At 41.9% G+C, this 13,658-nt stretch overlaps 1 protein-coding gene across 1 annotated transcript; it reads right to left on the minus strand.

The window, feature by feature from the left end:
• Window positions 1-2,470: 2,470 nt before the first annotated feature.
• Taf7 (TATA-box binding protein associated factor 7) lies at window positions 2,471-5,654 on the minus strand. The gene is made up of 2 exons (XM_028861833.2): window positions 5,341-5,654; window positions 2,471-4,040 (listed from the first exon to the last, which is right to left on the minus strand). Exon 2 carries the CDS (start codon window positions 3,976-3,978, stop codon window positions 2,953-2,955), a length of 1,026 nt encoding a protein of 341 aa, XP_028717666.1. The 5' UTR covers window positions 3,979-4,040; window positions 5,341-5,654; the 3' UTR covers window positions 2,471-2,952.
• Window positions 5,655-13,658: the final 8,004 nt, after the last annotated feature.

Genomic DNA, 13,658 nt, shown 5'->3' on the forward strand with positions numbered 1-13,658 from the left:
TAATATTTATGTGGCAGATTATCATTCACTATGCCACTTTTTAATATGAATACAAAGGTGCCCAGAAACAAACAATAAAGCTACAGTAATAAGCTGAGTCAGCTTTTATGTTGCAGATATTTGAAGCAAACTTTCCAAACTATAAGCTTTGATTTAGAACCTTTGTGGAATCTGAATCAAACCCTAATTAAAACAGCTATTTCCTAAGCCAGGCCTGGTCATACACACCTGTAATCCCAGCACTTGACAGTGACAGGAGAATTGAGTTCAAGGTCAGCCTAGGCTACACAGTGAGTCAAAAAAAAAAAAAGTTTCTTTGTAAACGCTCTACTATCATTTCAATTCCTCTTTAATTCAAGAGACAGTTTAACTAGTATGATCCAGTCTAGTGAATGGGAATGTTTTTCTGTTCACTGTTCACTCACCATATTCCAAGTATTTTGTTCTAAGTACGTCTGTATGATTTAAGTCACTAACCCAATAGCCCCGTGAGGCTGGTAATACCACTTCCATTTCAAAGGTAAGAAAATTGAAGCAAACAGATTATGCTCAAATTATAATGCCCAAAAATCACATAACAAAATCACTGATCCATAGGGAAACACAGGCATGCTGTGATGTAGAGCTGTCAAGGCTCTAGTTTGGGGCTTCAGCAGCTGTGGCAGCTGGCAGAAGCAAAACAGAAGGGCAAGTTCTCCATGAGAGGGGTGGAGTGACTTCCGTTTTAAACACACATACTCGGCTTGCCAGGGGGCTGCTTTTAAGTATTTCCAGGACACAGTTGAATATATTAAAGCTGAAGTTCATATCAGACTCAAAGTATAGATCTGAGAATCCAAGTAGAGCTAATAATTTAACTGGAACCACACCAGTGGAGTATTTTGTTAATAATAAAAAAAAAAATGTGCATCCAGCATCCTTCCTTTCAAACACTGATGGCCTTCAAGCCTTACCTGTATCTAGATTTTAGTAAAAAGTGGTCAAATACTCAATCTTCTCAGTCAACTCTTTAGGCATGGTATAAAAAAAAAAAAAAAAAAAAATAGCTATACTTAGAATTTTTCACCTACCACTTCATTAAGAAAACATTATTTTCTGACCTTAAAAAATACTCTATGGCAAAATGCCTTTAATCCCAGCCTTTGGGAGGCAGAGGCAGACGATCTCTGTGAATTCGAAGCCAGCCTGGTCTACAGAGCAAGTTCCAAGACAGGAAACACGGAGAAACACTCTTGAGAAAAAAAAAAAAAAAAAAAGGAAGACTCTAAAGCCAGATATTAAATCCTTCTTCATCTGCACTGCAGACATGAGCTTCTGAAAATGTTTTAGTAAAGGATAAATGACCAGATGTGAGGGAAATTTAAGTATCAAGAAATTTGATCCTGGCCAGGTGGTGGTGGTGGTGGTGGTGGTGGTGGTGGTGGTGGTGGTGGTGGTGGTGGTGCACACCTTTAATCCCAGCACTCAGGAGGCAGAACCAAGAAAATCTCTGTAAGTTCAAGGCCAGTGTAGCCTACAGAGCAGATCCAGGAAAGGCACCAAAGTTACACAGAGAAACCCTGTCTCAAAAAACCAAAAAGAAAAAAGAAAAGAAATTTGATGCTGGACTTGAAGTCTAAATAATTGATTTTTCTACACTTTACCACTAATAAATCCTGACAAATAGAAAATTGTTTTATTAAGTATTTTCTTTTTTCTTTCTTTCTTTTTTTTTTTTTTTTTTTTTTTCGGTTTTTCAAGACAGGGTTTCTGTGAGTAGCTTTGCCTTTCCTGGAACTCGCTTTGGAGACCAGGCTGGCCTCGAGATCACAGAGATCCACCTGCCTCTGCCTCCTGAGTGCTGGGATTAAAGGCGTGCACCACCACCGCCCGGCCTATGAAGTATTTTCAAACTGAAGTTTTACAAACCAATCTGACACAAACTAATTTTAACTATGTTCCTTATCAGTCTGACTTTTTTCTAAAATACCCCTCTCAATTGTGAAATATTAAATGCTTCAGAGAAAGTGAAAAATATATGTATGAAAATTTAAAATACCAGGCCAGAATACAGCCTTTCATAATGGGAAATATTAATAACAGGAACGTGCATCCGTCTATTAAATAACTATAGCAATTAAATTGGCAATAGTTAGGAATGTGATCTTAATCTAAACAGGCAGAATGGTTTATCTGATAACCATTGTTTTGCTGATTCCTGTACTTTACACAGACAACCTTAGTGCTTAATGAAAACTAGGATAGTTTAAGGCAGCTCTGGACCCCAGTGTTCTCAAACCTCCAGGTGGCTTTGAACCTTAATATAATGCAAAGATGAATTTCTCCATTTCCTTACCCTGTGTATTCCTTTTTCTGAAAATACAAAAGAACAGCATGTATCTTTATCTACAAAACATGACCACACCATTCAGTCATTAAACTCCATGAATCCACCTCAACTCTCACTATTCATAGAACAAGGTAAACATTATAATGTGAACATTAGTAGCTTTTATTGTGCAAGAAACAACTTTATGAAATAACTTTCATTTCTATACATGGAAACTTGCTGAGTAGCTAATAAAATAGCTACTGTATACGTGTACTTAAAAAAAAATTAAAAAATAATAATAAAATGAACTAACTTCACTGCCTGTAGGCTAGCTTCTTACTGATCTTAGCACCAATGAACAGGAATAAACACTTCTGGAAATGAGACAAATAGTAATAAAGTCCTATAGTAAAGTGATTAAAGCTAACTGTTCATTTCACTAATCTTACTTAAAACCTCCTTACGTCAGCCTATGTAATCCTACTTCCTAAAGAATGAAAACCTGGCACAGCGTTTCTGAAAACAACCAACAAAATTCAACAAAACTCCTAGCATTATAAGGAATAAGAACAATTTTGAGATCTTATTATGAAAAACAATTTTTCCCAAGCTGACAGGTCTAAGGACTGAAATCAACATTCTCACTTCTCTAGAAGAGAGTCTAGCTCTTCTTGCAAAGAGCTAAGCTGCTCTTTCTCCCTGTCTTCCTTTTGTTTGAGTTCATCCAGAACAGCCTGAAACCTGTTCTTGAGAGCCAGGTTTTCTACTTTCATGATGAGGTCCTCCTGGCGCTTTGCCCTGTCTTGGGTCTCTTGAAGCTTGCCTTTCATGTTATCAATCTGTTTCTGAATTCCCATAACCAATTGATTGGTTCCTTCATTTTCTTGGTGCTGTTCATCTGATTCATTGAGCTTGTCTTGTAGCTGTCTCTCCAGATCTTCCTCGGTGTCAATAATGTTTACATCTTCTTCATCTTCACTGCTGCTGCTGAGGTCATTGAATATCTCTCGAAGTTCATCATGTTCCAGTGAGTCGTGGCCCTGCCTGTGGCCAGACATTCCTGGAGAAGAGATATCAAGGCCTTGATTCTCTGTCTCCTTTGTTTCATCTTCGGCAATTATCTCCCAACGAGTGCTGACCGCTTCTGCATCTGTACTCAGTAACCGCTTCACTTCCTTTTCCACATCCGGAGATTCGATATACTTCTTCTTGGCTGTCTTCCGGAACCTTCTCTTTCTGACGTTTTTTAGAGGTAGAGTAATTCCATGGTTCCAAACAAATTTTTTCTCTTTATCCTTATCTTTTTTCTTGCTTGCTTTGGGATCAGCAGTGGCAACTGGCTCCTCCACAGGAGGGTATAGGTCACCATCTACTGTGGATACGAGCATCTGACAGATATCTGCTGTCTTGTAAAATGTTTTTTTATCAATGGTTTTCAAGCTTTCCATAACACACGGCAAATCTACCAACTTTGAGGCCAATGGAACACGATCCACTCTGACAATTCCATGACGCCCATCAGGGTGTAACTCAATGGTCAGTCTGTCTTTCAGGTTGACATGTCCAGACTGCACTGCCCTCCTCACAGTAGAGGCATATTCCGGGGGCAGTCGTAAGATAAACTGGCTCTCTAGTTCATGAGGCGCATCATCTTTGCTCTTACTCATCTTTAATTCCTGGTGAGTTATTCCTCCAATAAATACTTGCTGCACTCAAAAAGTTTCAGCTCCTAAAACAGTTAAAAAGGGCACTATTGTTAGTATAATTTTAAATTCTTAACGAATTCTAAGGAAAATAGCAACTAAGTGAACAGCCAGTGTTATGCCCAGATAAGGACCCCCAAAGAGACCACCAGGAGACCAGATATATCCAGAATGCAATAGCAAGGTTTACTTCTTGGCGCAATACGAGCCAGCAAGGAACCCTTGTCCGCAGTGCCTGGCGCAGCGAGGCAGGGAGGAGAGTTCCTCTTTCTTGGGGAGATTAGCTTTTGAAGGCAAAAAACCACAAAATTCTTCAGAGAGGAGGGGGTTAGTACGGGTCCACCCTTGATTGGTCCAGTTTTCCTGAGTTTGGACTTTTATCTTATTTTTTGCTCTGTCAGGAGTTTTACAGCCCATCTCCAAAATTTGGTCATATTATCTCAGGGGAAGGGGGCGTCTCGTGGTTAGCTACCACCAGACAGTCTGATTTTGTACTTTTAAAACTTCTGACTTCAAAAGGCCGGGCGGTGGTGGCGCACGCCTTTAATCCCAGCACTCGGGAGGCAGAGCAGGCGGATCTCTGTGAGTTCGAGGCCAGCCTGGGCTACCAAGTGAGCTCCAGGAAAGGCGCAAAACTACGCAGAGAAACCCTGTCTCGAAAAAACAAAAAAAACAAAAACAAAAAAAAAAAAACTTCTGACTTCACCCTGTCTGGGAATGGGAACTGACTTGGTTCTGGCTATTTTTTTTTTTTTTTTTTTTTTCGAGACAGGGTTTCTCTGTGTAGCTTTGCGCCTTTCCTGGAACTCACTTGGTAGTCCAGGCTGGCCTCGAACTCACAGAGATCCGCCTGCCTCTGCCTCCCGAGTGCTGGGATTAAAGGCGTGCGCCACCACCGCCCGGGAGAGATGGCTCAGGCGTTAAAGGCTAGGCTCACAACCAAAAATATAAGAGTTCTGGCTATTTTAAGATGTTCCTTTCCTCAGCTCTCCGGGCCTTAGGGGGAACCGGGGTGGGGGTCTCTCACCAGCTAGTGTCTATTTTGTCTTAGTTTTTTACTTAAGCCTCCATTCTTATCTCTAAACATGCTGCCCCTCTGGCATTTTCCCCGTTAAATTCACCCGTCTACTAGATGCAACACCAAGTGGGCGGCTCCAGATTCCGCTGCTGCACAAAACAAACAGCAAAGGAAACGGCCGAGCCTGGGGAGGGATTTTAGGAACAGACGTTAAGTCTGGCAGACAGTCCCAATCAGTCCACACATTCTCTCCAGTGAGCTATTTAAAAAGCGGGGTGCAGTGAGCTCTCTTCGCCTCGGGTACTTACAGTCCACCGGCGATTATAAACAGCTTTGGGCGGTCGGAGCAAAGCGGCGGGGAGCGGCCGGGGGCGGCGGGGAGCGGCCGGGGGCGGCGCGTCTGCCTTTCGGTTTCTCCGCGCTTTCGGCCGCCCCGCACGGCGAGCTGCGCGCTACCAACGAAACGGCTCGGGTCCCGCGGCGCGAAACGTCGCCGGCTCGCCACTCGAAACACACCGGGCTCCGGAGCTGACCGACCCGGCTCTCCGCTCCACTCCCCCGCACGCGGAAAACACGCCAGATCCAAAGCGCTCCGCCACTAACCGGAAGTAGACGCGCGGCGCAGACTACCGGAAGTACTAGCGTCACGGCGCGCGCAGGCGCAGTCTCGCGATTACGTTTTCCTCTCGCGAGAACTTGCTCTGTACAGGCTTAGACGCTTAACTGTTTTCAGAAAAGCCTTGGCTTGCAAGTGAAAGTTAAGGATTCCAAGGAGAAAGTCCTAAGTTTGCTACCTAAGGCAGCACTTTTGTGGAGTCGTGGGGCGGGACAGTGTCTAGTCTAACGAGAATTTTCGGAGATAAGGGCGTCCTTGCTGAAAGCATCTTTGTTTCCCAGGGCGTACCCAGTCTGCCTCCTCTTCAGGCTTTGGGAACTAGTCACAAACTACAATGTAAAGTACCCAAACCAACGGAGTGAGACAGTATTTCTGATCACTATATAACGCTAAGTGTAAAACCGTGTTGATTATGAAGATGACTTGAGGGGAACTAAGCCTTTGGGTTCATTTGTATTTTGTGGGGCTCCAGAGGACCAAGGGTGATTTGATTCCTTTTGTTAATATGTCATGTAAAAAAACGCTTTTAAGATGACACGGATTAATTTAGAACAGAATTGTCGGAAACACAAATGGCCTGATTGTGTTGTGGGGTATCCACCAGAGAAGACTTCTTGGACGTGGGCTTAAGCCAATAGAAAGTCTTTATTAGCTGGCCAGCCACTACATTGGGTGTTTGGGATCTGAATGTAGTCCCAAGTCTTTCTCATAGGAAGCTTTTAAGCACAAAAACTATGTCCTGATTTTACATACTTCATTTAACAAGAACAGTTAGCCAGACGTGGAACTACAGAAACCAAAAGGCAAGGTTAGTACATTTTTGGAGACTCTCCCAGAACTATGGACATTGGTGGATTAGGTCTTTGTTTTCGTTTTGGCAGGTAGCACTGTCTTTATGCTGAGTTTTATGGCCTGAATAGTATTGCTATCATGGAGTCAGTTGTGCTAAGGTCTGGGGGCCTGTTAAAATTGAAGTGTAATATGGAAGCCTTTTTTTTTTTTTCTTTTGGTTTTTCGAGACAGAGTTTCTCTGTGTAGCTTTGCGCCTTTCCTGGAACTCTCTTTGTAGACCAGGCTGGCCTCGAACTCACAGAGATCCGCCTGCCTTTGCCTCCCGAGTGCTGGTATTAAAGGCGTGCACCAACCACCGCCCGGCATCTTTTCTTTTTTATTACTATTATTTTTTGACACACTGTCTCTGAGGCCCTGCCTAGGTGGAACCTTGAACTCCTAGCAATCCTTCTGCCTCAATCTTCTAAGTGCTGGAATAAAGCCACCATATCCAGCATATGTCCTGGCTCTTACTGGCAAGTAAATTTTTAATTATTTTAGAATTTGTTTCACTTCTTTATTGTCTTACTGCTTTGAGATGTTTGTACTATGGACAGTCAGGCATTCATCAGCATGTGGTACAGGACTTTGGAATAAATGATGGTTCCTACTGTTTTTTGGTTCGTTGGTTGGTTGGGTTTTTGTTTTTTATTTTTTGTTTTTTGTTTGTTTGTTTGTTTGTTTGAGACAGGGTCTCACTATGCAACCCTGCCTGGCCTCAACCTCACTCAAATCTACCTTCCTCTGCCTCCTGAGATCAAAGAAGTGTTCCATCACACATGGCTGATTCCATTTCTTGATATCCATTTTCACTTATTGCTTTAGCTTAATCTCTTTGACACTGCATCAAAGTCATTGTGATTTATATCTTTTATGCTAATCATATTTAAATTAAAACTACCCTCTTAAAATGTGATTAGCCACCTGGCGGTGGTGGCACACGCCTTTAATACCAGCACTTGGGAGGCAGAGGCAAGCAGATTTCTGTGAGTTCAAGGCCAACCTGGTCTACAGAGTGAGATCCATGAAAGGCACAAAGCCACACAGAGAAACCCTGTCTCAGAAAAAAAAAAATGTGATTAGCATTTCCAAAGTTCACTTTATTTTTTATATACTTAATTGACTTCATGGTAGAAAGATTTTTCTTGTTCATTGTGTTCCAGTGCCTAATACAAGAACACAGGAGCCAGGCTTGGGGATCAGCACCTTTAATCCCAGCACTCATGAGGCAGAGGCAGGTAAGTCTCTGTGAGTTGGAGAGCAGCCTGGTCTACATAGCAAGTTCCAAGCCAGTCAGGACTACATAGCTGGACCCTGTCTAAAAATAAACAACAACCAAAAAGGGGGGAACATAACTGAATAAAATTGTTGACCTATTTTAAATAAAATGTAGTCTAAATCCTATAAAAAAATTTTATGAAATAAAAACTTCGTTGTCACCTTAAAATGTGAAAGAGCCGTTTATTGCATAGCACCTCCTTAGGTAAGTGCAAGTTGATTGTTGTAAAGTGGGAAGGTCTGCTGACAGTGTGTCTTGTTTGAGTATCAAGTGTCCTCCCAAATGGCACTGGTATTTTGGTTGCCAGTTGATGGGCTTTGAGGAAATGGTTGAAACCTGAGGACTCTGATCTAATCAATGTGTTAATCCCTTGCTGGATAATATGAAATTATTGGAATGCAGTGGAAAGTTGGTGGTGGGGTCTAGTTGAAGAACAAAGGACAGTTGGGACGTGCCTTGTGGAAGGTATCTCTTACCCTAGCTTCATCTCTTTTTGCTTCTTGTCCACTATGATCTGGACACCTTTGCTGTCACATGACCTTCTGGCATGAGGTCCAGAAACATAGAGCCAGGCAGCCTGTGACTGAGGACACTGATAACAGGAGGCAAAAGAAAGCTTTTCTTCTGCTAAGTTGTTCATGACAGATACCTTATCAAAGGTATTTTTTGTTTGTGTGTTTTTTGAGACAGGGTTTCTCTGTGTAATTTTGATGCCTGTCCTGGAACTCGCTCTGTGGACCAGGTTGGCCTCGAACTCACAGAGTTCCACCTTGCTCTGCCTCCTGAGATTAAAGGCGTGTGCCACCACTGCCCGGGCCTTGTTTTAAGGGTTCTATTGCTGTGATGAAATGCCATGACCAAAGAGCAAGTTGGGGGAGGAAAGGGCTTATTTGGCTTACACTTCAGAATTGCTGTTTATCACTGAAGGAAGTCAGGACAAGAACTCAAAACAGGGCAGGATCCCGGAAGCAGGAGCTGATGGCTTGTTTCCCCTGGCTTGCTCGGCCCACCTTCTTATAGAACCCAGGACCAGAAGCTCAGGGATGACACCACCCACCATGGGCTGGGCCTGCCCCCACTGATCACTAAATGAGAAAATGCCTGACAGCTGAGTCTCAAGGAGGCATTTCCTCAGCTGAGGCTCTTTCCTGTGATAACTCTAGCTTGTGTCAGGTTGACACACAAAACCACCTAGTACAGGGACTAAAAGCTACAAGGGGTGGTGGTACACACCTTTAATCCCACTACTTTGGAGGCAGAGGCAGACCTTCTCTGTGAATTCGAGGCCAGCCTGTTTTATAGAGTGTGTTCCAGGACAGCCAGGAGAAACCCTGTCTCGAAAGAAACATACACAGAGAAAACCTGTCTCGAAAAAACAAAATAATGAAGTGGGGAACTAAAAATCTAACACACTGAGTTTGAATATTTTTAAGTAAACTATCATATGTTATCATGAGAGGAAATTAAAATGGCCTGTACCCATTTCTATGCAAATTTTAAGAAACATCATGCCCGTTGAGGTACATTAGTTTTCTTTGTTTTGTAATGTGTTTGAAGAATAATATCTGGTTTATCTATAATCTCTAGTTGTCTTAGTTACTTTTCTATTGCTGTGCTCAGATACCATGACTAAGTCAACTTATAGAAGAAACTTATTGGGTCTTACATTTCCTGAGGCTGAATCCATGACAACCATGGTAGAGAGCAGGGCAGCAAGCAGGGCGGCATGGCGCTGGAGTGATAGCTGAGAGCTTACGTCCTGATCCACGAGCAAGAGGAATAAAGTAACCGAGATTGGCATGGGCTTTTGAAACCTCAAAGCCTGTCCCCAGTGACACACCTACTCCAATATGACCATGCCTCCTAATCCTTCCCAAAGAGTTCAAGCAACTGGAAACAAAGCACTCAAATATATGTGCCTAGAGGAGCCATCCGCATTCAAAGTATCATACCAATATAACCTGTTCACCCTTTTTCTAGTGAAAAGTTTCTATTAACTCTTAATTATACTTGTATCTATAGATGTAAGAGTTTAACATGCTGACCTCTGGACAGTGCTTTACCTAACCATAGAAATTGAGACCATGGTTATACAGAAAAAGAACCCAAATACTACTTTCAATTCATTCCCTGTGAGTTTTATAATGGTCAAATATTCTTGTCACAAAATATGACTTGAAATAAATTCATTAGGTTTTTCATTGGCCAAAATTTGGGCATATTTTAGTTAAACTGCCAGGGATAACTGGCTTATTTAAAGGTTTCCTATAGCATCTGCCTCCTTCAGTCCTGAAATGTATTATCTGCTTTTGAGTTCACATGTTTTCTTAATGCTGCTCTTTATTGACCTTAAGACTTTACCACATTACCATTAACTTAATGTCTTTAAAATTCTAAATTTCTTTCCCCTAAATCTCATGGATACATGGGAAAAATTCTGAATGCAAAAAAAAAAATCACACTTGTGTGATTGTTCCGTCCTATATTTGTAATGCTGGTGAAACAAAGATCTGAAGAAAGCAGTTAATTCCCTAGTAGTAACAGGCTTTCCCAGGGCTTCCTTTCTGTGATTAAAGAGAATAACAAGCAATTGCTAATCCCATATTATTTGAAAATTTCCTTTAAAAACTTTAGAATTCCTTATAGGTGGATACTTATACTTTAGAAGTTAAAAAAAAATCTGTAAGTAATGAGAGAACATCTGTCTGTATTTTGTGATTAAAATTTTTAGGGGTGAGTGTATTAGGGTTCTCTAGGGTAACAAAATTTATAGAATAAATCTCTATATCTCTCCTATATATATAAAGGGGACTTAATAGAATGACTTACAGGTTGTGGTTCAGCTAATCCAACAACAGCTGTCTGTGAACAAAAGATTCAAGAATCCAGCAGTTGCTCAGTCCATAAGGCTGAATGTCGGCTTGTTTTCAGTAGATGCTGGAATCCTGAAGAAGTAGGCTCTAATGCCAGTGAAGGAATGGACTTGCCAGCAGAAGAAAGCAAGCAGGCAAAGGGCAAATGCTTCCTTCTTCCTATACTTATATAGGCTACCAGCAGAAGGTGTGGCCCAGATTAAAGGTGTGTCTTCCTACCTCAAAAGTCCATATTAGAAGTGGGTCTTCCCACTTCAAATTAAGCCCAAAACATCCCTCATGGAGTGCCCCTCCCTGTTTGGGTTTTAGTTAATTCCAGATGTAGTCAAGTTGACAACCAAAAATAGCCACCACAGTGAGGAAATGGCAAAGATTCAACCCAAAAGAAAACATAAGTATTGTTAAATCCACCATATATTTAAAAGTTAGAAAGCAAGTTAACTAAAGGCATACAGCAGTTCCTACACCAAGTAGGATGCTTTCTGTATTATAAATAAATAAATAAATAAATAAATAAATAAATAAACAAACAAACAAACGATGTGGCTACAGATGGAAGCCATAGATGTGATTTTAAATCCTTAGAAGCAAGTGAAAATAACCAAGCCATGTTTCTAAAATATAAGTATAGTAAGTCACAATGTAAAAAATTTTAATGACATGCTTTACATTCTTACTTTGAATTAAATCTTCAAAATCTAGGGTGTGTTTTACACTTACAACACATCCCAGTTTACACCAGCCATACATCAAGTGCTCAGTCGCCATATGTGGCTGAGGATTACTGATTGAACAGTTCAGATCTTGAAGTACGATACAGTTGCCTCTGCATACACTATTATACAGATTGTTTTTCTCTTCTGATTCTGAAGAATCTGTGCCTTTTCTGCTGTTCTTTCAGCTCTGATCCCTGTACTTGTAAATGTCCACAGGCTTTGGTCACTAGTTACCTTCCAGCAGTTAGTGGAGAACTTCCACCCTTGTCCATGAGTTGAGAGAGTAGTGTTCTTTAAAGGAACAAAGGAACAGAACTGATTGTGTGTGTGTGTGTGTGTGTGTGTGTGTGTGTGTGTGTGTGTGTGTGTGTGAGAGAGAGAGAGAGAGAGAGAGAGAGAGAGAGAGAGAGTGAGAGAGAGAGAGAGAAGGGGGGGGTTATTAGATTGGATTGCAGGATGTGGTTCGGGTAATCTAACAAAGCCTGTCTCATACCAGAGAGGCCAGACTTGCCCTTAAGAGTGAGGGCAAGAAGTCAGGAAGTTTCCTTCTTCCACATCACTTTATCTGTGCTGTCACCTGAAGGTGCTGCCCAAACTTAGAGTGAGCCTTCCTGCCCCAGATAATCTAATCCAAAAAATGTCTCAAGAAAGTCCCCCGCAGCTTAGGTGTCATTGGATTCCAGATGCAATCAAGTTGAATATCGAGATCAGTAATCTCACTAACTAGTTGGTTTAGTTGTTTAGTCAGTCACATTTGTTGTGGTTCTTGGGCTTGAACTCAAGGGAAAGTCTGCCTTTTGATTTCATTTGACTAATGTGGTCATCTACCTATCCTTGGCTGAGCAGTAAGTACTCTACTTGTAAACAGAGTAAACCTATGTTTCTGAAAGTGGTTGGAAGGAGGTGATCTTCATTAATGTCCAGACATTTCGGTTGTCACAGTTGTGAAAGTAATAGTGAGAGGAGACTGGAGATAATGTTAAACGTGGCACAGAGCAGTTGTCCTCCCACACACTCACATAATAGAGAATTATCTGTGCAGCTGGGTGGTGGCGGCGGCACACGCCTTTATTCCCAGGACTTGGGAGGCAGAGGCAGGCAGATTTCTGTGAATTTGAAGCCAGCCTGGTCTAATGGGCTACACAAAGAAACCCTGTTTCAAAAAAAAAAAAAAAAAAAAAAAAAAAAAAAAAAAAAAAAAGATTTATCTGGCTTGAAATAGTATCAAAATTGAGAAACTACCCTAAAGTTATCATTTTAAGTCTATAATCCTAAGAATTGTTTTTTAAAAATAAGGTTCTCATTATTGGTTTAGATTTATCAGCACCTACACATTGTGAACGGGTTCATCTTCCTTTGGGTATGTAACAGAGCCTTAGACCTTAGTAGATGACCAGACCTTAGCACAACTGACTCCATGATGGGAGTACCGCTCAGGCCATAAAACTCAGCACATAGGCAGTCAACCTGCCAGAATGAAAACAAAGACCTAATCCACCAACATCATAGTTCTGAGAGAGTCTCCAAATGTACTAACCTTGCTTTTTGGCTTCTGTAGTTCCACTTCTGGCTAACTGTTCTTCTTAACTGAAGTATGTGATGTGATTTTTTGTGCTTAAAAACTCATCCTGAGAAAGTCTTGGGGATACACTGAGATCCCAAACACCCAGTGTAGTGGCTGGCCAGCTAGCAAAGACTTTCTATGGCTTAAACCCATGTCCAAGTAGTCTTTTCTGGTGGATACCCCACAATAGGGTGTTGTGCCCAGATTAGGAAAGAAACCAAAGAAACCACCGTAGACCAAAGATGTCCAGACTGCAATAGCAAGGTTTACTTCTCAGTGCAATACAAGCTAGCAAGGAGCCCTTGTCTGCAGCGCCCGGCTAATCGAGGCACGGAGGAGAGTTCCTCTTTCTTGGGGAGGTTAGCTTTTTGTGGGAGCCCGTTCTCGGGTTCCTCGTGGCTTTACCCAGCAGGTCCAAATAGAGGATGATCAGGATCATGGGCCTGAGTGCAGGTGTCTGAGATGGTCTGCACTTGGCTGTGCTGGGGGAGGAGGTCTTTTGCTCCACCCCTTGGCGTCTCTATAAAAACCCTGGGCCAGAGATAGTCGGGGCCCGTTGGAATAGGTTCCAGGCCCTCTCGAGGCTATCCTTTATTTTCTATCTGTTTATCTCCACAAGATTCTCCACAATAAATCCTTCTATCTAATATTTCCTGCTGATTGCACTCAAGAAAACTCTGGGGAACTGTGGGGGTGGTGGGTAAATGCCCCACAGCTTTTAAAGGCAGAAACCACAAAATTCTTCAG

Source organism: Peromyscus leucopus, chromosome 19, assembly GCF_004664715.2.
Source record: "Peromyscus leucopus breed LL Stock chromosome 19, UCI_PerLeu_2.1, whole genome shotgun sequence".
Taxonomy (NCBI): Eukaryota; Metazoa; Chordata; class Mammalia; order Rodentia; family Cricetidae; genus Peromyscus; species Peromyscus leucopus.

What these genes read in the sequence shown, in the direction of transcription:
- Taf7 (XM_028861833.2), bottom strand. Translation starts at nt 3,978, where the DNA reads ATGAGTAAGAGCAAAGATGATGCGCCTCATGAACTAGAGAGCCAGTTT.